Here is a 26,151-nt window from a genome sequence, read left to right as displayed (position 1 = left end):
TCAATCTTCGCGACAAGAAAATCGCAAGTGGAGTTCGGCGCTTAATGTCAACTTTATTTTTTTTCTCGAGTTTCTTTTAATAATTCCATGAGTAATTCTCACACATTTTTGATGACTTTCGTCATAAATTTTGTTTTGTTGATATAATATTGAAATATCTTATTCTTTTGCGTGATTAACTACTTTGTTCATCAGTCTGAACATTTTTCATACTAATGTTGTTAATTGGTGTTCCATTAACCTTTATCCTAGCAGTTTCTCCCTTAAGGGTCCTTCTCAAAATTAGTTCAGAGTATGCATTGAAGAGAAATGGTGACAGTACAGAGCCCTGTCTCACCCCTCTTTTAATTCGGATTTATGTTTTTATTCAAGCATACTATTGCTCGTTTTTTATAAGGTAGAATTTTATGATCTGAAGGTTTTTATCAAACGTCTTGATAATCTATGAAACAGATGTGCATATCTTGGTTAACGTCCAAGCATCTCTGTATCAATACATTGAATGTAAAGGAAGCTTCTCGTGTACCAACGACACTTTTATGGAATCCAAACTGCATTTCCTCTATATCCATGTCGAATTTGTGTATGATCTTTAGGAACATTTTCAGTGTAAGGTACATCATACTAATGGTATAGTGATCGCTGTATTCTCTAGCGTTTGTCTTCTTAGGGGGCAAATATAGGTCGAAGTCAACCATTCCTTGTGTATATCTCCTGATTGATATATCACATTGAAAAACTTTACGAAAAGTTTCATGTGTTTCGTTTCTATTTTAAGAATATCAATAGATAATTCGTCTGCCCTAGAGGACTTTTGAGTATCTTTAGCGCATGCAGTACCTCTTAGTAATGTCTACACGTTTCTCTCTTTCTTTGAACAATATGTGCTCTATTTTTCCTCTTTCGTCTTCAAACAGCCCTTCGATGTATTCTTTCCAGTGTTTTAATTTTCGCTGTGTGTAGGTACACACACTTGTAGGCAAATAAAAAGTTAGGTATACGCGAGTTAAACTTCATCAAGCCAGTGACGTCAATATTTAGCGTGCACAGCGTTTGATAGAAAAATATTTGTTATTAAGGGAAGGGCAGCAGAACTATTCAGATGTTTCAAACTTAATTGTAATAAATCAATGTGTATACAGGGTTTTTGGTAAAGAATGGGCCATAGCTTAACCTTAGATCCCTGAGCTTAAAATAGGTCGATTTAAGCTAACTTACCTTACTACGAAAGTTGATAATAACCGAAATACAGGGTGTCAAAGTTAAACTTTTATTTTATTTATTCTTGAATATTTCCTGACAGACATGGGATAACAACACGAAGTTTGGTAGGCGGGGGTTTTTTGGGACGAGAAATTACCCAGAGGGCGCCACATACGCCTTTCAGCGCTGATTTAATACGTTCAATTTTTCCCCCACTCTACATACTTTTTGAATCAAAACTTTTGTTCTCTTAATATTTTTACTTAAAAAAGGTATAGTGAATTCATCTCGCCAAACTCGACTGTTTTCGAGATAAACGCATTTTAAATCTGCGATGCAACATAATTTTTTGCATAATATCATTGTAGTTACACCCGAAAAATAAACTTATACGAAAAATAAACCATAATACCTAATATCCAAAAATGTATCGTAAATTCCTTCAAATGGAATTTGCGATGCAATAACATAAATATGAGAACTTGCGCAATCATTATGTTGCAATATTAAGCAAAAAATTATGTTGAATCGCATATTTAAAATGCGTTTATCTCGAAAACAGTTGAGTTTAGCGAGATGAATGTAGTCCTTTTTTAAGTAAAAATATTAAGGGAAGAAAAGTTTTGATTCAAAAAGTATGTACAGTGGGGGATAAAAAAAATTGAACGTATTAAATCAGCGCTGACAGACGTATATGGAGCCCTCTGGGTAATAAATCATTTTTGGTGGCGAATTTAGATTTCTCGTCCCAAAAAACCCCCTCCTACCAAATTTAACGTTGTTATCCCATGCCTGCCAGGAAATATTCAAGAATAAATAAAATAAAAGTTTAACTTTGACACCCTGTATTTCGGTTATTATCAACCTTCGTACTAAGGTAAGTTAGCTATGGCCCATTATTTACCAAACATCCTGTATAAAAGTATATATTCAGGTTGGCAAAATAAATATTTACCTGACACAGTGGCGTAGCGTGAGTGTCGGCCGCCCGGGGCGGGGACAATTTTGCCGCCCTCTTATTTAGGTATTTTAATTTATTGTATAACATTACATACATTAATTATAGAGAACTTTTCGGCAAGAACAGTCATCGTTATTTTGCATTATACAGGTTGGATTTTAAATAAAAAAGTTTATCTAAGTTTTACAATCACGTTTATTGATACAAAAATTCTTTTACTTTAACCAATTAGATATATTGATATAACTTAGGTACCTATCACTTAAGATTAGGTACACCTTGATGATCGACAAAATTAAATAAAATCAATTTTTAATTAGAACTAGAACAATACTATAATGTTATATTCTTATTTTTATTGAAAAGTAAAAGGAGTATTTTTGTTGGAATTAAAAACAAAACTTCCATCTTCAATTAAAAAATTTATACGTCTACTTTTTTTAAGAGAAAAGTCTTTTATTGCACCATCAATGTCTAGCGCATCACACACCTCTTGCTCAATAGACAAAACAGCCAAATTAGTTAGTCTTAGAGTACTCATTGTCGATCTTAAATAATTTCTAATCATTTTCAATTTTGAAAAACTCCTTTCACAGCTGGCATTGCTTATAGCAACTATGAAAAATATTCGGAACATTATTAAAATATTGGGCAGAGTATCTTCCAGCTTGGATTTAACAATAAATTTAAATAATTCAAGTGAGTCTGCATTAATCAATTTCGTTGCCTGTAGTAGCAACGAAAGTCCGCAGTCGAAGTTTTTCCAGCTTGAAACCCTGCTCGTCAATTTCGTCAGATGCGTAGTCTAGATTACATTCAGTGTTGTTGCTGTTAAAAATGCTCACAAACTTCTACAACAACTCTATCTAACGAGGAAAACAGCTTTCGTCTCAACTCATTTTTCCGTCATCGAAAATATGCTTTCTTGTTATGCGCCTCCGAGGTTTTATGGAAATTCCAAGTTCTTCACACATATCTTCGCATAACCTACAGCGCCATTTGCCCATTCCTATATTTTCTCTGTCAATATCATCTGCAAAGCATTTACTTTCTGAGCGCACAATCTTATGTTAAGTCCCCTTGTTTGTAAATATTTTTGTGCATCATTCACTTCATGTAGCACCGGTTGCCACAGGCCCAAAAAACAAAGAAAGGAAAATGACTGCATCGAAACTAGTAAAGCACCTGCATCTATTCTAGTGTTTAAGCTTTCACCTGCCTCTGTCAGTTTTTCCAAAGTGACGAGAATGTCTTTGTAATGATGCCATGTCACATTTACGGCATAGCCTCTTGCACTCCACCGCGTGTCTTGAATCCTTCTTTTGCCTGTAGCTGCTATCAGAACTTCCCAACGATGTGTGGATGAGAAAAAAAGAATAGCAACGTTCTAAAGTGCCGAAAACAGTTGTGCTGATTGTTAGTGATAAACAGGGAATAAATATCATTCAAAGAAAAGGAATTCCCCGAATTCGTCACAAAATAAGTAAGGAAACATTCCGTGCTCCTTTCAATCGGTCCGAATATACAGTTGCGGTAAAAATATAAAATGGTTCAAATATTTACAAAATATTTTTGTTATAAAATAAAAATGTATACCATTTTTATTCAGTTGCAATGCGAAACCAAAACCGTCTTAATTTTTACCTAGATCAGAGAGTGCAGCCAGCACTCTTATCGACGATTTCACCTCTTGTTAGAGGCTCTTCAGAGAATGCATAGGCTGCTTTCTCTACTCCAGGTAAAAATTTTTCGACATATTAGTCCCCCATTGCAACTGACGTGAAGGTAGTAGGTGCGTAGCGGCATCTGCTAAATGAAAGACTAAGTTTTTCAACCTAATAAAAATATTTGCAAAATAAAATATTTTTAAAAGATTTTTAATTGAAAAACTTATTGGCCCATTTTCCTGGTGACACCTCCAAGGCTTCTACAATATGCAAGCCAGATGGATGCTGCAGTGAAGACAAAAGGGAAGGAATTCTAAAGAAAAAAATTTTTTACCTGGATTATTCTCTGAGTGCATTCTCTGAAGAGCCTCTAACAAGAGGTGAAATCGTCGATAAGAGTGCTGGCTGCACTCTCTGATCTAGGTAAAAATTAAGACGGTTTTGGTTTCCCATTGCAACTGAATAAAAATGGTATACATTTTTATTTTATATTAGTATTACTCCTATAGAGTCCATTTTCCGTTGGAACTTTACCAAGCTGCAGACGGGGGTTGTGAATTGCATAGTGTAGAATTCCTTCCCTTTTGTCTTCACTGCAGCATCCATCTGGCTTGCATATTGTAGAAGCCTTGGAGGTGTCACCAGGAAAATGGGCCAATAAGTTTTTCAATTAAAAATCTTTTAAAAATATTTTATTTTACAAATATTTTTATTAGCTTGAAAAACTTAGTCTTTTAATATTTTTATTATTTATTGTTAAATTTTGCCGCCCCCTAAAAAGTGCCGCCCGGGGTGTACCGCCCCTACCGCCCCCACTACGCTACGCCACTGACCTGACATGACATGTACAGTCACAAGCACTGAATAGTTTACACCCTTTAATATTCAGTGGCCAATTTTTTGAATTTTTACCTCGTTTAAACGCACCTTTTACGTCAAAGTGACGTTACCAGTGGCGGACCCAGAATAGGTTGATTAAAATTAAAAAAATCAAAATAAAATAAATCTATTTTACAAAATTTAACAAAACGGAAAGTATAGAAAGGCATTTTTTAAAATAAAATTGAGTTAAAATTATTGAGTTCGGCAATTACTTTTGGTTTTGGGCGTGATATAAACGGCATTTTGGACGCTTTTAATAACTTATTTTATTTTTCAATACGCACTGAAATTTTTGACAAGCAATTTGACATTTAGTAAATCCGCACGACACTGCGATTTTACAGTATTACAATATAAACATAAAGGTGTAAACTATTCAGTGATTGTGACTGTACAAAATAATTTTTATATGTAAGTTAATTATTATTATGAAAGCTCATAAAATTATTTTTTAATTAGTTTTCGCTGTAATCCAATATCGGTTTGATCTTTTTGGTCTTCCTTTTATTTTAATTTTGAATTAAAAAAAATACAGTAGAGCGTCGATTATCCGAACTAATTGGGGGACATGGGTGTTCGGAAAATCGATTTGTTCGGATAATCGAACTATATTAATATAGTCATACATATTTATCCACAAGTGAATAAAAGCCATATTTATATACCTACATATTTATTTATATCTTGATAATGACTAATGACAAACAGCAATCAAACAAAAAAGTGCAGTCTTTGCAACAACATATTTTTGGATACAATATTGAAGAAAATTGAAGATATTTTAAGCGTTAATTACTAACGCTTGCTGGGTACTCGAGTCCGGGAGTCGGGAGTTCGGATAACCGGTCGTTCGGTTGATCGACGTTCGGATAGTCGACGCTCTACTGTAAAAAATAAGACAACTCTTTACTAATCAATATTAACCTTTAACTACACGCGCTGGCGTACTTTGTACGCCAGATATAAGAATTCTACTGGAAATATATTTAAAAATTTAATTTTTGACCTTGCTTATTTTTCTAACATATCACTGGAATGTGCTTTACAATTTGGTTTTAGTTTCGTTATAATCGGCGTTCTGGAAAGATCGTAATTTACATTTTATTATTTGTTGTTTCCGGTGGTGGACAATATACCCCAGGATTATATTACTATAAGTCGTAATATAAGTACATATTTTAATTGTTTTTTAGTCATTATGGCAAAAAATATATTTTTCTTTGTAAACAATACTTTTTCTCCTGTAAAAAATCACATTTAAAAAAATTTTTTATTAGTAATTTTATTTATCATGGAATCCAGTTATTCCATGATTCCAGTTATAAATCCCAGTTGGCTTACTGAAAAGGAACTCCAAGTATTCACTGATGCCGAATAAGGTTTATAACAAACAACTAAGGGCCGGTTGTTCGAACGCTAATCAACAATGATCATTATCAAATATTCAATTACTGTCACCAAAACTGTCAATGTCAACTTTGTTTGGGTTGCTGAAAACATAATTAATTACAATTTTGAGATTTATTATTAATTATGTTAATAATTATTGTTATATTAATTGATTATAGTCTCAGAATTGTAATTAATTATGTTTTTAAAGTTGACATTGACAGTAATTAATTATTTGATAATGATCATTGTTGATTAGCGTTCGAACAACCGGCCCTAAGTGTATTTTTTCAAAAAAAATTAAACAAATCCGCTGTTTTTAAGTGTATTTTCTTGTGGCGTACAAAGTACGCCACGCGTGTAGTTATGTTATAACTTGATGCGCGGGTAGTTAAAGGTTAAACTGTAAACACAACGCGATTAGACAAATTCTAACCTCACTGTGACACTCGCAGTACTTACCACAGAATACAGGCGGCTCAAGTTAGCGTGTACCAAAAAATCCAGTCATAGTGGACGCTAAATAGTGACGTCACTGATTTGATGACGTGCAGCCCGCGTGTACCTAACTTTTTTTATTTGCGTACAAGTTAGCGTGTACCTAGACACAGCGTTTAGTTTTTCCTGTCTCATTTATGGTGTTCCTATTTTTGACTTGGTAAAATATGTTTGTTTCGTTGTAGCAATGTCATCTCTTTAACGTTTTATGTAAGTCATACAAGTAACAATTATTCTGAAGTTATTCGACTTTCTCACATTTCTCCTCAAAATATACTTTTTTTGTTTTTGTGGATTGTGGAATATTCTAGCTGGTCTTTTTTGTGTTACGATGTCACGATGGTTTCACACGGAACTCCTTACATCTGCTAACGTAATTATATGCTTAATTTTGTAATTAATAATTATATTGATGATTATGAATAAGAATTGTATTTTTTGATGAAATGTATTTTTATTTTTGTGATTTTATTGAATTTTTACTTATGTGAGACTTTTATGTGGATTATGTGATTGGTTTTTTACTTTTGCACTTATTTTATATTTGCATATTGAAAAAAACTTATTAACGGAAATTATTCTCATTAATTGAATTCTGATACGGCACATAAAAATGTTTTTTTTTATTTTTTGCCGTTTTAATTCTAATGTTAAAAAATTAAATCAGTGATTGGAGATTGTGTTTATATAGGAATAAGTGAAAAACTTTAGTTAGTATATTTAATTCGTATATTTTTTATTTCCACTCCAGACATGGATTTTAAAAGAAGCATTATCTTCTAACATCTAACAATTAAGGTGAATGTATGTAGTAAAATTGTTTGTTTTGACCCTTTTGCATGTTTTTGAAAATTTGTTAACCATTACTAATCCGTTTAATATATAATAACTGCTTGTTGATATGGTAAGATTTTTCTTTAAAACTGCAGCACATTTTTGTATAGCCATAGGTTACGTAATTCAAACAGAATCAGCTTTAAAGCACCCCAGTTTAGATCAATTTTATTCATTTTTAAAACATACTAGTATATACAGTTTAATGCAAATGGAAGGAATAAATTCGTTATTTCGTAAGCCGACGACTTTAAGGGGATAGGCGCAAAGTTTGGGCTTCAATGCTATTTAAATGAATGAATGAATGAATGAACTTTATTCAAAAAAAATTACAGCTTTGTATACATATATAAATAAAATATTTGAATAAAGTAGTACATATACCGATAAGTGTCTACACACTTGTTTCGGTTACATAATAATATAAATAGATAGGTATAATTTATAATCTATAAAACTATGTATAAAAATTTGAAATTAAAATAATATAGATTATTTAATTCGAGGGAAATATAAATTCAACAATATGTACAATATAAAATTTATAAAAATCAATTTAAGTTAAAAATATTAATGTCTAATAATATAATAAAAGGTAACAAAAACGTTTAAATCTAACAATTCAATCTACCAATGGATCATTATAATATATCAAAGTAGTTGTGTATAATTGATCTGTCTGTATTCAAAAGATCCATTTTTTGTTTTCGAATCCTGAGAAAATTAATAAGTATTTTTGACAAATTAAACCCAGAATGATAGATTACGTTACTGAGGGTAGCAAGACCCTGAAAACTTTTTTTTAATAAGTTACAGGGGCGAAAAAAAGAGAAAATTTAGTGTGATTTTTAATTTGAAGTATCTCATTCAAAAGAAACCTTTTGTTTATTCTAAGGGACTGTCTACCCTCGGTAAAAATGTAGTATTTCAATCTGCGTTTAAATTTATCAAAAATATTTACTAGTTTTTTCAGGATTCGAAAAAATGAACACCATGTCTGTGGTCATATTTTCCAAATCAAACATTCGCTATCTTTATCATACAACGCACTCGGTCGAACAGAATTCGGTGATAAGACAGTGACAAACAAGGCTACTAAATATTTGATACGGCTTTAAGAATATTATAGACAAGGCGGAAACGGCGGGTTCGTTGGGAAAAATATTCCCATGAGATATTTTTGTATAATCACATTCGTGTCCCAGAATAAGGTTCAAGAAGTCGCCCACGAGAAAAGTGGGCCAATTTTTTTTTTTTAACAATTTTTTTTTAATCAAATTGCAAAAAATCAATATTTTGGCCCGGACTATTTTTTTTTTAGGTTTTTTGGACCATTCTGGACAAAAAAGGTCTCTATAATTTTTCTCTAAAGGTGATCTTTTTCGAGTTATAAGCAAGTTAAAATTTGAAAAACGCGAAAATGGCCATTTTTAAGGCTTAATAACTCGGTCAAAAATTATTATTTTGAAAGTCAGAAAGTGACTAAATCAAAGTTTAAAGTCGCCGTTACATGATCCTGAAGAAATCTGTGTCATTAATTTACTATTAAGCTGTTATTTTTATTTAATAACAATGAGTGGTTGTATCGTATTGACGCTGCTGTAAATGTTAGTGCGAGTAAGATGCACAATTGGACTGCTGGAATAGCTTCTCTCTCGCACTCAGCATTTACAGCCCCGCACACGTGCATGGCGCTTATTATTATTACTTAAAAATAACAGCTTAGTAATAAAATAATGACAAAAATTTCTTCAGGATCTTGTAGGGGGGGCTTCAAACTTTGATTTAGTCATATATTGACTTTCATAATAATAACTTTTATTATTAAGTTATTAAGCCTTAAAAATCGCCATTTTTCGTTTTTTTCAATTTTAAATTGCTTATAAGTCGAAAATGATCAACTTTAGAGAAAAATTATAAGAGACCTTTTTTGTCCAGAATGGTCCAAAAAATTAAAGAAAAAATTGTTCGGGCCAAAAATATTGATTCTTGCAATTTGATTAAAAAAAAAATTGTTAAAAAAAATTTGCCCACTTTTCACTTGGGCGACTTCTTGAACCTTATTCTGGGATGCCTCACGAATGTGATTATGCAAAAAAATCTCATGGGAATATTTTTCCCTTCGAACCCGCCGTTTTCGCCTTGTCTATTATGAGTTGTTTATTAAATGATATTGATAGTGCATTTGATACATAATTGATTTAAGACATGAAATTAAGAAAACGTTTATTATGATAGTATTTATTCTTTATTATTTAGGGAAGATCCAAGCAGAAAATACACAAGTATATATTCTGTGATTCAAATATTTTGTTGTTAAAGATGTTTTCAAAATTGATCTAAGCGTTCCATAGTAACAATATACACTGCGCGTCAGAGAAAACGGGCATTCCACAAAATGGGTAATTCTTGATGTCTCGAAATTCCTAAACCTGTTGTCCGATTTAAGTGTTTTTTTTTAATGTTATAGCCTTATTCTCTAACAATATCGCTGTAATAATATTGTTGCTAGACAGGTAAATCGTCACTGTATACCGGGTGTACCAATCAAACTGTGTTTTTTTTTCTCAAAGTTCACCACACCCTGTGGAATATTCTAGCATTTATAAAATACTGAAATTAAAACCCAACTATAGCCTCAGGTATTCTTAACTTTCTGTTTTTTTTTTCATTCGCTTATGTTGAATAATAAAAAAATTTCGGTACCTACTTTAACACATAAATCTTTAACACATATGCTTGATAAACATAATATATCCTCAAATGCTTCGTTTCCGAGATACGGGATGTTGAATTTTTTCTTACAAACTGACGATTTATTTATTGCTCTGAAACCGGTTGAGATATGCAAATGAAATTTGTTAGGTAGTTATTGCGCCTTTTTAATTTCATGTCAAAAAATGCGCAATAACTACCTCTTAAAACCTACCAAATTTCAATTGCATACCTCAACCGGTTTTAGAGAAATAAATAAATCGTCAGTTTGTAAGAAATAATTCAATATCCCGTATCTCGGAAACGAAGTATTTGCGGACATATGTTTATAAGGCAAACGGTCATTATTTTTTCATGCAGAATTACCCCTTAAAGTTTGTCGCACTTATTTAGAAATACCCTGTATTGATGAAGAACATGGTTAGGTGTTAAAGTAGGCCTACCTAACTTTTTTATTATTTAACATAAGCGAATGAATCAAAAAACATAATGTTAAGAAAACATACATAGTTGGGTTTTAATTTCAGTATTTTATAGTCTAAGAGCTGGGCTAAAAACCTGAGGCTAAAGTTAGGTTTTAATTCCAGTATTTTGTAAATGCTAGAATATTCCACAGGGTGTGGTGAACTTTGAGAAAAAACACACAGTTTGATTGGTACACCCGGTATACAATGACAATTTACCTGTCTAGCAACAATATTATTACAGCGATATTGTTAAAGAATAAGACTATAATAGTCCATGTGGTGAGACCGCTCCCGTCTGAAAAATATTTCTAATTCGGTTTCTCTGCGGATTCATATTCAAAAATGTTCCCTTTAAACAAATCTGAAGGGTGCCGGACGGAATTTTTGGGCAGAAATTGTTTAAACAATTTTTTTAAACAAATACATAAGATCACCTTTTATTGCTCCAAAAATATATTTTTAGGTTTTTTGGGTCATTCTAAACAAGAAAGGTATCTTGTGATTTTTCTCGACAGTTTTCGAGTTATAGGCGATTTAAAATCGAAAAAATGCGAAAATACGTATTTTCGAGGCTTAAAAACTCATATTTAAATTAGTATTTTTAAGGGTGCCAATAACTTGGATTAAAGTTTAAACATTCCTTTTCAAGATTCCGAAGAGTGATCGGGTCTAACTTCAATTTAGACCGTAGTTTTTTAATTGTTAATTATGCGTGTCCATCCGGTTTTTTGCCGGTGCGGCGCACACTATTTTCAAAAATCTCCTATTTTCCTCCGAAAAATATTTGTTCTAGATTCTTTGGGACATTCTAAATAAAATAAGTTGCTTGACATTTTTCTTAAAAGTTAGTAGTTTTAAAGTTATATTTTATTGTTTGTAAGTTTTATTGTATAATATATAAATTATTGTCTTCACTGAATACATAGTTAGTGAAAAAATAATCATACTAATTAACTGAATTAATAATAAGCGATTAAACAAATAACGTTTATCCAAGAACATTCAAAAGCTATCTCTAAGTATATTTGCGCCTACGCTCTTAAGGAAAATCCCGAAACAGGTGGATTTTTAGTTTTAAATTATGATTTTTTGGAACACATATTATACTGTTAACGTGATCACGTCCAACTGGGCGTGATGACGTAATTGATGATTTTTTAAAGTGGAATAGGGGTCGTGTGCTAGATTATTTTTAAAACGTTGTTCAATGCTCTATTCAGTAATATAAACATTATTTATTTATACGGGGTGTCCAAAAATGTTTTTTTTTTAATTAAATTACTTGACACAAAAAGAAGAATATACTAAATTTACAATCAAGTTGCAGTAGAAATAAACAAACCAAGACACGTTAAATGCTACTAGGAGCACTCCCGAATCAATATTTACAATGTATAAACTTTGGAAATCATGATTTGGGATTTACAATGTATATACATTGTAATATTGTAAATTATGATTCGGGAGTGTTCCTAGTAGCATTTAACGTGTCTTGGTTTGTTTATTTCTACTGACTGCATCTTGATTGTAAATTTAGTATAGGTAGGTAATTTATTTAATTCAAAATACATTTCACTGTTGTCCAAAAATAGAGAAAAATGTTTATTTGACAAATAAGCAATGCTTTTCGCTTAAAATAAAAGTTTAAACTTCCAAGAGGCAGGTAGTTGGCAGCTTGAACATTGAATTTAAGCGAAAAGCAATGTTTATTTCTCAAATAAACCTTTTTTACACCAGTAAAATGTAGTTTGAATTAAATAAATTACGCACATTCTTATTTTTGTGTTAATTAATTTAATTAATATTATTATAGATTCTTGCTTTTGTGTCTTGTCTTAGGTGTTTGTTCTTCCAGATTGTGTCATTAAGAGATACCGCCGCTTTACTTGCTTTTAAGCTTTGTTGTCGTACTTCCTCTTCAACATGTCCATATCTGGTTATATATATTCCCAGATATCTAAACCTTGCTCACTGCTTTATTATTTTCCCATCAATTTCGATTTTACATCGTAGTGGGTATTTAGATGTTGTCATACATTTGGTTTTTTCTGCTAATATTATATTGTATTTCTTGGCTGTTGTATTGAAGATGTGTGTTAATCTTTGGAGATCGTCTTCTGTCTCGGCGATTAATGCGGCGTCGGCGTCGTCTGCATAACATAATATTTGGATTTCTTTGTTCCCCATTCTGTAACCATGACCTTTACGTACTGCTTTTATTATTTCGTCCATTATTATATTAAAGAGCAGTGGGCTTAACGAGTCACCTTGTCTGACTCCGCTTTGTACTGGTATAAACTGTATTAGTTTTCCATTTATCTTTGCCTGTATTCGATTATGGAAGTAGATGTTTTCCATGGTTTGTATAATATTGATTGGTATGTTTCTTCTATACAGTAAGTGTAAGACGTCTCCGACTTGGATGCGATCGAAAGCCTTTGTCAGGTCTATAAAACATAGATATGCTGGTTTATTGTACTCGATGGCATTTTCTGTGATTTGTCTCAGTACAAATTATTCTGCTTTAAACAAATCATCGATTACGTCATCACGCCCAGATGGATGACGTCACTAGTATGATATATAAGTAAAAGAATCGTAATTGAAAAATAAGAATCGACCTGTTTTGGGATTTTTGCCTTGCCAAATAACGAATTCTCGATTCCTCGATGCGCTTCAGAATGATGAATTATTGAATGAAGTATGTATTGCATTTTTTTTTAACTTGTTTTATACGATAATCAAGCAGTTTAAGGACTGCTTCCGGTTTGAGAATTTGTTCTTCATTCTCAAAATGGTTTCGGATAAAGTTCTTTTAGAATAGGGACGATATTATCATATCAATATCTCGCGAGATTACATTTCGATCGTTCTATGTATATGAATAATTTAGCAGCGATATATGTAAACTGGCATTATTGAATGGAGCGATAGAAGTGGTTTAAAAAGACCTCCGATGATTTTACTAGGTGTATTAATTGTTTTTACTGTCTTAATAAATTGACACTAACAAGTGCAGGGTGCCTTACTAAAATGATCTTGTTGAAGATATTCTTCTTTAGCGGCGAATCGATTGAGGGTAAAATTGTACATGAACCACGCGCCTGCGCACACTGAGAGTACGTAGTTCTGACAGTATGTAGTTCATTGCTAATCTTTCAAGATAGGTATGTATGTATCTGTAACCGTGCAAATAAGTCATTAAAAGAATATATTAGTGGTTTTAAGAAATGTATTATTTATTATAATTCTTGTGTTTTTGGATTTGTGTTTCCCTGTAGTAAAATAATAAAATAGTAGGCATAACATTTTTACGGTTTGTCGCCGTGTTGTGTAATTATATCCGAAACTTACGTGTCAATTCAAGTGGCTCGATGGGGTAGTTGGCAGAGCGGTGGGACAGAGAACGGAAGCACACGGAAGGTCGCGGGTTCAAATCCTGGACGATTCATACTTTTTTTTATTTTTCGTTATTTTAATAAAAATTTTTTGAAAGTGGTAGATAACAAAGTTAGTTTAATTTTTAAATAAAATACAAATAACCTGTTAAGTATATTTACTTCGTTTAAATTACCTATATAATAGAAGAATATCTTCTTACGTGCGTACAAAGTACACACACATTCTTTTTTTTTTTGAATTATAAATATTCTAGATAAATGTCAAACTTCCTGAACTATATTTTTGCAGAATTACAAAATTTTGAATCTATCTAGTCAAATTTTAGACTGAATAAAGATATCTAGCTTATCTACTTTTTACTTATTCAATTTAAATTTAAAGATATTCGAGTGTCCAAACGATTAAAAAAATGTAAACAATTTAAAAAAAAAACATTAGTTGATATTCGCCCTACTACCCTGAATAAAATCAGCAATCTAATCTTCGTCCAGTTGTAGGGATGTAGAATGTAAGATGAATTCGAAACCACTGTTTTAACACCGTTTATTAACACCCCTAGCTGCCCGGGAAAATAAATTACAATAGTTATTCATTCTGTAACGAGGTTTTATTGAAAAGACATTTGGGTCAACTTTTACACACGACAATTGAATGTTTTTAATAATGGACAGAGATGATTTTTAAACTCAGCATTTGTGTGCAATATCCAAAATATATTGTTTATGATTTGTAATTATCAATTAAATTAGCCGACCGCACATGCTTGGATAGAATAACAAGTTGCGGTAATATATTCTACTGGGTGATAGATATATTGTTTAATTCTCGGATATGAATTATGAATACTTGAGATTAAACAACCCATACCATTTTGGCATTACTTAATGATTAGTGGGTATATCGCTGTTTGATTTAAAAACCACGTCCTATGGCTTTATACAAACACACTGATAATTTGAATTTTTGCTAATACTATTTTAACATTTCTATATTATTTTCATTGCACGCATGTAGTTGATGTCATAGCTTCCTAACTGCTCTATCAAAATAGTGTAATATACATAACGTGCTCTTACATGGACATGGCTTTCTTCTATAACACCTGGACTTATATTTTAAGCTTTATTGGTATTCTTCTGAATATCATAGTGTGAGTTTATCAGATAACCAACCATTCAATAATATCGCATTTTTCAATTAATTTAATAAAATTTATTAGTAACGATTAAAACAGTTTCATCCGATTGGCTACTGAAATTATCTTATGACTTAAGATTAGTACATACATGTAAATAAGTATTTGAAAGGATATATTCATTCTTACGTTAAGTATTGTTTTATAGCATTTAATTTTTTTTAAGACTGTATTTAAAAAAGATGGTTCTATAATGAAGACGGAAATATTAATAAAATGCAAGGTATCAACCTCAGATTGGCGATAATTCTTATGTTCTTGGCATCCAATCCCAACTTTTGTAGGTATTTTATCATCAGTTTATGTTTTACATTATCGAATGCTTTCTCATAATTAATGAAACAGAGAAAAATATCCTTTCTTTGATCTAAACTCTAAACAGTTCTGTATTAATGTTTGCATACTAAAGATAGCTTCTCTCGAGCCAAGTCCACTTTTGAAACCAAACTCACTCCATCCACTGACCTCTTCACATTTCTTAAATAATCTAGTGTATAGTATTCTCAAAAAACGTTTTAAAAAGTGAGTCATTAGGCTTATTAGTCGGTGGTCCGTGCAGAAGTTCGCATGTGGTATTTTGGGTAGGGCGATAAATCTAGAGCAAAGCCAATCATTTGGAATCTGGCCCATGTCGTAGATGTCGTTAAAGAGCTTCACAATAATGTCTAGGTTTTGTTCATAAAGTAGCTTGATTGTTTCTGCATACATATCATCTGGTTCTTTACCTCCGTTCTTTGACCTCTTATAAAGCGCGGAGGTAAAGGAACTAATAGAACCAAAACACATAGAAAAGGATACATGGATTGATTATCTAAAAAAGCTCTATGCAGAGGAAGAACAAATTATGCTAGAACCGGAAACACCAGAAATTACCACAAATGAAGATGTTAATATAAGTGCACGGGAAGTACGAAAAACACTCGAAAAGCTGAAGAACAGAAAAGCTGCAGGTAAGGATGGAATAACAAACGAATTACTGAAATATTGTGGAGCAGCAATGACAGAACAGTTAACAACATTAATTAACAAAATCATAAAACACAATAAAATACCGGAAGAATGGAGAACGAGCGAACTAATTCTACTATTCAAAAAAGGAGATAAAAAGCAACCAGAAAACTACAGAGGTATCAACTTGTTAAATGCTACCCTAAAATTTACAACTAAAATCTTACAAGATTTAATGAATCAGAGGATAAGTTTAGCAGATGAACAACAGGGTTTTCGTACTGGAAGATCTTGTACAGATGCAATATTCGTCATAAAGCAAATTACTGAGAAGTCACTAGAGTATAATAGACCAGTATTTCTATGTTTGATTGACTTAAAGAAAGCATTTGACAGAGTAAGAGTCAAAGATGTAATCCATCTTCTGTATAATAGAGAAGTCCCTCTAGATATCATAAAAACTATTGAGAACATCTACCAAAAGAACAAAATGGAAGTCAGAATATATGGACAACTTACAGAACCTATAGATATAGGCAGCTGAATAAGACAGGGAGACTCATTGAGTCCTATGCTTTTCAATTTAATCATGGATGAAATCATCAAAAACGTCAACAAGGAAGAGGATATAGAATGGGAAACAAAGAAGTAAAAATACTCTGCTACACAGACGACGCAATATTGATAGCCCAAAGGTGAAGATAGTCTGCAAAGATTAGTCCACAGATTTAACATAAGAGCAAAATAATTCAATATGACAATTTCATCTCAGAAAACCAAAACAATAGTAATCAGTAAAGAATCAATCAGATGCAAAATAGAAATTGATGGTATCAGTATTGAACAAGTAATGGAAGTAAAATACCTTGGAATTACATTGTCAAGTTACGGAGACCTAGACAAAGAAGTGAGAAATCAAGTACAAAAAGCAAATAGATTGGCAGGATGCCTTAATAACACTATATGGCGAAACCGACATATTAACACTGAGATGAAGTCAAGAATTTATAAAGCCAGTGTAAGACCAATAATGACATATGCATCAGAAACAAGACCGATACAGCCACAACACAAAGACTACTGGAAACGGCAGAGATGAGAGTACTGATAAGAATTACAGGAAATACATTGAGAGAACGAAAGAGGAGCGAAGATATTAGAAGACAATGTAACGTACAGTGTATAAACGAATGGACACTAAATAGAAAATAAGAATGGAACAACCACATAACCAGAATGGGGGAGACACGTATGTTCAAAATAGCACGAGATAAATCACCAATCGGCAGAAGAAGTATCGGCCGACCGCGCAAAAGATGGAGTGACAACCTTTCTATCCATAGAGGTAACAATCCGCCAATGAACAAGCATAATTGCTTATAAAGAGGAAGAAGAAGATATCATCTGGTTCTGGGGTTTTGTTACTTTTTAATAGTTTGATAGCGTGCACAACCTCAGCTTTCAAAATACTTGGGCTACACAAATGATCTCCCAGTTATGATGGCTTTTGTTTTTTTCTGTGATCATTGAACAAATTATTTTCTGTGTATATTTTCCAAGTATTAAGGGGCTATCCTAGTGTAAAAGTACGAAATTCATATAGTTTTTTTGGGAATTTCTTAAACAAAAAGTACTGTACCAATTGTTTTGAAAATTTGCGTGAGCATTTTTTATAAAAAGAAGTATATGTAAAACAATCTTCATAAAAAAATATTGAAAAGTAAACGAATTATGCGCCATCTACTGAAGCCGTGAACATAAAAACATAGCTCCACTGCTGCAGTGATTGGGACTAATAGAGATCCTGAAACATAGTTATTATTGAAATATAAGATATTTTCTATACCATCAACTAGGGGTTTCTTGATCGGATAAAAAATGTCAATTTGGCGGTTTTTGAAACTGAATATGTTTTAAACACTTCGTCATTTTTCCAAATTTTAATATTTTTCAAAAATCCTAGTTGATGGTATAGGAAATAACTTATTTTTCAATAATCACTTTGAAATTTGATGTTTCTAGTCCGTTCTTTAACGGTAAAATATTGCAAAACCTCTAAATTTTAAAGAACCGCTTGGATTGATATGAAATTTGGCATACACATAGCTAACAAGTCAAAGAAAAAAAGTGATATTGTGCCGATATGTGCTTTTGCCCTGGGGGTGGTTTTCACCCCCTCTTGGGGGTGAAAAAATATTCCTCCAAAGAAAGTCAGGAAATGGATAAACTGGATAATTTTAAGTAACTTTTGTTCTATAGAGTTTTTTCACTAAGTCAATACTTTTCGAGTTATTTGGCAGTGAATATGTTCATTTTTTCAACAAAATAACCACGCTTTTAGACGGTTTTTCGCAAATAACTCAAATAGTAAGTATTTTGTCGAAAAAACATTCTTAGCAAAAATATAGTCTGTAAAATTTTTTAAAAAGTGGTGTATATATCACGTCTCTACACCTAGCAGAAGACGCGTTATAGCTAATGAAAAATAGGTTCATATTCGTCAAATTCCAAATGGAATACTTTAACGTGAAATTACCAAAAATGAAGTACATTTCGGGAAAAACTCATTACAACTTATTTAAAGTGTTAAAAAAAAGCTCCATTTTTGTTTTATAAAAAAAATTTCTAGCGTCAAAATTAAACAAGTTACGCTCAAAATAAAGTTAGTCCCTTTTGGTTTTGGTAACAAAATCGAGAAAATCACCCCCTAATTAGTATCTTAAATGAACTTAATCGTTATGACTTCACAAGTTTCTTGACTCTTGTATATATTGTTTATATAATCTGTAAGTTTCATCGGTTCAAAGTCCTTATTATTGAAAGGGCTGTAGTTAAAAGGGGTTGAACGAGTCACTGATCACGAATGTATGCAAATTTAGAAACACCAAATCTTAATCAATTTTTGTCTAACAGAAAAACAAAAAAATACATGATATTCAGGAAAGCAAATCTGACTTCTTTTGTTTTTCGAGATTTTTGGTATCTCTAACAATTTTTAAGTAATTTTGAAAAAAATAATATTTTTCAAAATTTAAATTTTTAAAAATTTTATTTTGAAACCAAATTTTTTTAAAAATATGCACTTTGAATCGATGAAACTTACAGATCATATAAACACAACATAAGTAAAATAATTTGTGGAGCGGTAACGATTAATTTCATTTAAGTTGCTAATTAGGAGGTGGTTTACCCGATTTTTTTTTTGCAAAACCAAAAGGAACCAACTTTATTTTGAGCGTAACTTGCCTCAATTTAATGCTAGAAACTTTTTGTAAAAACAGAAATAAAGCTTTTTTTAAACACTTTAAAAAAGTTATAATGGGTTTTCCCCAAAAAGTGCTTAATTTTTTGGATATTTCACGTCGAAATATTCTATTTGAAATTTGGTGATTATGAATCTATTTTTCATTGGCTATAACTCTGGTTCTACGAGATCCAGAGACCTAATGCGTACACCATTTTTTTTACTTTTTTATAGGCTATATTTTTGCTAAGAATGTTTTTTTCGACAAAATACTTACTTTTTGAGTTATTTGCGAAAAACCGTCTAAAAATGTGGTTATTTTGTTGAAAAATGAACATATTCACTCGCAAATAACTCGAAAAGTGTTGACTTGGCGAAAAAGCTCTATAGAACAAAAGTTACTTAAAATGAGTCAGTTTACCCATGTCTGGACTTATTTTGGACATATATTTTTTCACCCCCAAGAGGGGGTGAAAGTCACCCCCAGGGCAAAAGCACACTTCGGCACAATATCACTTTTTTTCTTTCACATGTAAGCTATACGTATGCCAAATTTCATGTCAATCCAAGCGGTTCTTTAAAATTTAGAGTAAAAACCGTGAAAGAATGGACTATTCAGGATCTCTGTTAGTCCCAATCACTGCAGCAGAGAAGCCATGTTTTTATTTTCACGGTGCCAGTAGATAGTGCATAAATCGTTTAATTTTCAATATTTTTTTATAAAAATTGTCTTGCATGTAGGTACTTCTTTTTATAATAAATGCTGTTGAAAATTTTCAAAACAATTGGTACAGTACTTTTTATTTTAGAAATTCCCAAAAAATGTATGTATATGAATTTGGTACTTTTACACTAGGATAGCCCCTTAATGTATTAAGTATATCGCTAGGGTCCGTTAGTAGTTCATTTTGGTCATTGTGTACACCAGTAGCAGGTCAGTGAAGATAGCAGCAATTTTCAATAAAGATCTTCTTCAAGTGCCGTCTCCTAATCGGAGGTTGGATATCATCATCACTATCTTTACTCTATCCACCGCTGCTCTAAAGAGTTATATACAACTGCATATAAAGATACTAAATAATATTAAAATGCCACAATACAAGAAAATAGATAAAGTACATACAATTGTTTAGAAAATCATCTTTAAAGGCTCAACTAAATTTGTTGTAATAGAAACGAAACCAAGGATTCATTTCAAATATTTGTACACTTTGTAAATATACACGGGTGATTCCATCTCAAATCACTCAATTTTGGATAAAAAAAAATTTTGGATCTCCGATTTGTCTGAAAATTTGTATATAGCTTCTGCGGGACGTAAAAATAAGATATTTAAGGTCAAAAAATATTCTTCTTTTTTTTTCTCAAAATGTTATTTTATGCGATTTTACAGTGATTTGGGGTTTATTCAAACAAATTTGCATTTTTTATCGTAAAGTATCAGTGGAAAACATAATATTTTAATAGAAGGGCCGCAAAAATGTCATTATATGACATTATAACAAGTTATTTTGATTCAAAACAAGTTTTTGATCAAATTTTATGGTGCAGAAAACGTTAAAATACCGTTTTTTACATTTTCCCCCATTCCCAAAATACATCATAATCGATTTGGCTGAAAATTTGCCCACAGATAGCCAAAATATAGGACTTTAAGTGATTAGAAGGATTTGAATTATATTACAACACCAAAAAAGTTACATGCAATATTATAGTCAAAAATATAGGCGTCTACTGTAAGTACAATTAACTCGGAAAATATCGATCTCACGACAAAAATTGTTAAAAATAAATTGTTATAATTGTAAATACGATTTATTAGGAACAATTTCAGTTCCTACCATTTTTGTCGAAAAGTTAAAAATGGCGGAGATATGGAGCAAAACAGGTTCTCCTTTAAAAATCAAGATGGCGGCTAACGTAACGGAGTAATTCATTCGCGATTTTAAATTTAGGCTACTATTGACTCCCCTAAAGATTAATAAAATAAAATTTTGGGCAGCTCGGCATGCAAGGTCAAAAATGCTATCCCGACTGGACTAATATACTTTTGAGTCTGATATTATTGCATGTAACTTTTTGGTATTGTAATATAATTCCAATCCTTCTAACCACTCAAAGTCTGATGTTTTGACTATCTGTGGGCAAATTTTCAGCCAAATCGAGTATGATGTATTTTGGGAATGGGGAAAAATGTAAAAAACGCTATTTTAACGTTTTCTACACTATAAAATTTGATCAAAAACTTGTTTTGAATTAAAATAACTTATTATAATGCAATATAATGACATTTTTGAGTCCCTTCTATTAAAATATTATTGTTTCTATTGATACTTTACGATAGAAAATGCAAATTTGTTTAAATAAACACCATATCATTGTAAAATCGCATAAAATAACATTTTGAGAAAAAAAAAGAAGAAGATTTTTTGACCTTAAATATCTTATTTTTACGTCCCGCAGAAGCTATACACCAAGTTTCAGAAAAATCGGAGATTCAAAATTTTTTGCCTGAGTGATTTGACATGGAATGTACCACACACAGTTTAAAAATGCATTATTGACTAAAAATTGTATTTTTAGGGTATGACCAGATACCCATAGATATGCAAGGTCTAGATATTGGCTCCCATGGAGGCGGAAATGGGTCGACCTATAGCGCAATCGACGCCATGGATGTTACCAGCGGGGATCCGGATCTTAACTTCGATACTATTGATCAACTTCCCACCCCTCCTCAAGATAATAACCACGCCGCAGCTTGGTACGATACAGACCTGTAAATCATTCATTTCTAATATTCGTTTATATTTTGTTACGAGATAATTCGATATTTTTTCATTTTTAGTAATATTAGTACATGTAGTTTTTCATTGTTTTATAAATTAGTGGTGCTAGATGTTCATTATAAAGAATTGAAGCAGTTGAAGATGAGGTTTTTCTGAATTATACTCATAAGAGAATTGAGATACTGTCATAATAAATTTAATAGGCAAAGATGAGAAGTTATATTTCCTCTGTTTTTTTTAATTATCAAAGGTAAAATACTTCAGAGGTAGCTGCTCTCTGCGGAAGTTACATATCGACATTACAAAACAACGTTTTTGTATTCTGGTTTAACTGTTTTGTCACTTTAAATCCATTTTCTTAGATATTTCATATATACTTTTTTTCAGAGCCTTCTTTCAGTGCGTAACAATTTTTCCATTTCTTTCTAACGCATTAAGTTGGAAGTGACAGAAAAAAGGTACGCCCGCAATTATACACATTTATTCTAGTTAATGATAGATGGCGCTATAATAAAAAAATCATTTACGTCAAAGAACAGAACTTTTTATAAATGCAATAAACACGATTGATTTCTGTTTATACCAAATTGCAAATAAAATGGTTTTCATATTTGGCTGATTACGATTCTGACCTGACAACTGTCAGATTTAATTAAAATGTCATTCAATGATTCTCTTCATTCTTAAAATCATATATGACGTCAAAATTACTGGAATGTTGTATTCATAGCCATTGATCAGGATTTGTTTCAGCATAAAAGTTTGGTAGGTTGTTGATCTTTCCTTACGAACTCCTCCCTGGTATTCTCCTAGGCTCTTCTCCAAATCTTCACTCTCATCTTTTTTTTTCAGCTTTTTTTACACTCTTTATCGAAGCAGTGGTTATTTTTTTTAAATATTTCAGTTGTTTTTAACCAGTTTACCAGTCTCAACTATAGACCAATCATGTACGCCAATGCAATTACCAAAGAAACCGTACGGAAATTCAAACTCCTATCACGACAAAAAAAAAAGCGATTTAGCCAAAACATTTAGTACAACTTCATCTTGCAACGTGTTTTCGTTTTGGGAATCCACTGCAAATACGTACCATAACAAATACTCGTATGGAATTAAAATGGACTTGGAAAGTGCTTACGGTAACGTCGATACCAAACACTTGTGTCAAGTAATCAGAGCGAGCAACTTTCTAGACTCAGAAAAATGATTTTTGATTCATCACGTGGAAAATCAGAACTTTATTTTATTCTAAAGAATAAATTTCAGTGGATTCACGGTCTCCTTCAAGGGGGTCATCTTTCTGCCGATCTGTGTTGTCTTTACCTTAGCATTTTAGAGCAAAAACATTTACAATAATGTATGACAAATGGTTTTAGAATACATCGCATTGCTGATGATTATTTATTTTGTTCTCCGACCCGCGAAACAGCTGAATTATTTGAACTCACGTTTAAAAAACATTTTTCAGTGAATGAGTCTAAAATACAAAGAGCATTAGAGGAAAACAGTTGCGAAATTCTACATTTTGGACAAATTTTAAACTTTGAAACGAAATAAATGCGCAAATGTTTTAGTCAAAATAAATGTTCGACACACAATTCAAATTTTGGGAGTCTAAAAACATTTAAGGAGCGTAAGCAAATTATGGAAACTGATGTAAATTTTCGACTAACTAATCATTATGTTAAACCTTTCATATTACAGATTAAATATGATTTATAGAATATTTTAAAGGTATGGTTTATGTGGCCTACAAGTTCGACCTGGCTGTAACAGCAGTTTCTACATTAAAACAATCATCAAATGAGATGCCATATTTATTACGCATATTCAAAAATACTCTCATAGTCCATGCAAGAAAAGTTTGTAGATATACAAAGAATAAGTGGGAATAATTGTTTTGGATAAAAACCTCCACATACAAATTTATCAGTTCTTTATGATGACATTAAAAGATGCAGCTATTTACACTGTTCTTAATTGTTTTATATTAGTTTTTAAGGAAGGTATCTACCATTTTATTGTGGCAATCTATAGGATTATATTTATCTATTATATATCGTAATGTTGGATTCTTTTTGACATAGCCGATAAAAATATCTGGATCATAGAAATGACACTAAGTATTGACTGAAATTTTCTCCAGATAATTTTTATCTGCATATTTATAATTTCTTCCCCTTAGTGGCGCGATGCATTTAATTTTAGCAACTTGACTTTTTTATCTTATCCAACATATTTCACTAAGTCGGTTGTTGTTGATGAAACAACTTGGATAAAGGTGAAACGTTGTTCTAAATTATTTATCATTAATAATTTTGTGTCGTAGAAACTTAATTATTAAGTAAGAAAGACAGTATTTATAGAATAAAAATATGTATCAATAGGAAATAGCTTTTTTTGATAGTGATAAGTTATCAGTAACAAATATGTTTTGTTTTTGGGAACGAAAATGTCTCCCTACTCTTTCGTCTTTCGCACAATTTTAATTTCTTTTCTGTATGAATTATTCTAAACGTTTTTCCGTATACAGGGTAGAATGTTAATTACATCAAATAAAGGCACTGCCTTCGTTTAATACTGCATGTAATTTAATAGATTTAATTAAATTTCTGATTGTATTCTTTTGTTTTATTTATCTCTTCCTCACAGACCTTTTTAAAATATCTTGTAAACGCTATAGCCGCAATGAATGTTGCTACTGACCACTAGCTAAAAATATATGGGAATAATTTAATCATCTCAAAGAACATGAGTATATTAGTAATTGTAAAGGCCTGCACATTATCAACAATATTGGCAATATACTGCGGCAATATAGCCGCAATGAATGTTGCTACTGACCACTAGCTAAAAATATATGGGAATAATTTAATCATCTCAAAGAACATGAGTATATTAGTAATTGTAAAGGCCTGCACATTATCAACAATATTGGCAATATACTGGCCACTGCCATCGCACTGCTATTTGACCCTCGAAATTATTGTCAGTATTTTCAAATATTGACTGATCGTTTAATGGCCAAACTGATGTACTACCAGTACACTAATATAATTTCAAGATTTTGAAACTATTTCTTCAATGTTGTGGGGGCAGTGGCGTGCTGGAACTTTTCAAGCGGCCCAATGATTTTATAGAAAAACGGCCTCCCATCCTTATTTTATCTTCTATTATCAGAACTTTTATTTCTTATTTATAAAACAAAAATACTTTTCCTTTGACTCTGTCTGTTTTTTCAATGTGCCTCTAATAAGTCGTCGTTGCATCGTTTTTATGGTCTTCCCACTGATCGTCTTCCTATAGAGGAACCGTCTCTCGCTGTCCTTACTACTCTATTTGTTGTCATTCGGCGTATGTGGTCATTCTATTCTGTTCTTCTGTTTCTTATCCAGTTTGTTATTAATATTGTCCGCCTTGAATCTCCGTTGTATATCTGTACTTCTAGCTCTGTGTCCCATAGAATTTTACCATCGATTTTTCGAAGGGTTTTCATCTCCGCTGTTTCGAGCAATTTTTTTGTCCTCTCTGTGTCGGGTCATGTTTCTGCCGCGTATGTCATTATTGGTCTGATGACTGTTTTGTAAATTCTCCCTTTCTTTTCTTTTCCGATATTTTTATTTCTCCATATTGTGTGTCATTTAGACAACCTGCGGCTGTTTGTTCTATTCACTTGATCTTCCACTTCTGTTTCGAGCCTTCCGTAGCTAGATAGCGTGATGCCTAGATATTTAAACTCCATCATATGTTCTATTAGAGTTTTTAGTATTTTTATAAATTTCCATATAACTGTATACATTTGTTAAATATTTTTTGTGTTTATATTTGTAAATTAGTATATTATATTTTTAAGTCTCACGCACAAGGGGTGCTACTTTTGTATGTATATTAGCAATACATATACAGGGTAGCTCAACTTCAGTGAGTTATTTATGTTTATTTAGGTAGTACTCATTA

General features: G+C 31.8%; 1 protein-coding gene across 5 annotated transcripts in view; it reads left to right on the top strand.

Annotated features, from left to right (window-relative positions):
- Nucleotides 1-24,815, top strand: part of LOC126888067 (armadillo segment polarity protein) — a 52,434-nt gene extending 27,619 nt beyond the window's left edge. For 2 of the 5 annotated variants that reach the window (XM_050656086.1, XM_050656085.1), the window contains one exon: nucleotides 21,989-24,815. In XM_050656086.1, coding sequence (XP_050512043.1) covers nucleotides 21,989-22,188 — 200 coding nt within the window. In that variant the 3' untranslated portion in view covers nucleotides 22,189-24,815. Of the gene's footprint in view, nucleotides 1-7,351; nucleotides 7,405-21,988 lie in introns of all 5 variants that reach the window. The other 3 variants (XM_050656087.1, XM_050656088.1, XM_050656089.1) reach the window with 3 other exon arrangements.
- Nucleotides 24,816-26,151: the final 1,336 nt, after the last annotated feature.

Source organism: Diabrotica virgifera, chromosome 7 (assembly GCF_917563875.1).
Source record: "Diabrotica virgifera virgifera chromosome 7, PGI_DIABVI_V3a".
NCBI lineage: Eukaryota > Metazoa > Arthropoda > Insecta > Coleoptera > Chrysomelidae > Diabrotica > Diabrotica virgifera.
Note: the sequence above shows the minus strand (reverse complement) of the source record. Positions and strands in the feature narration are given on the sequence as shown.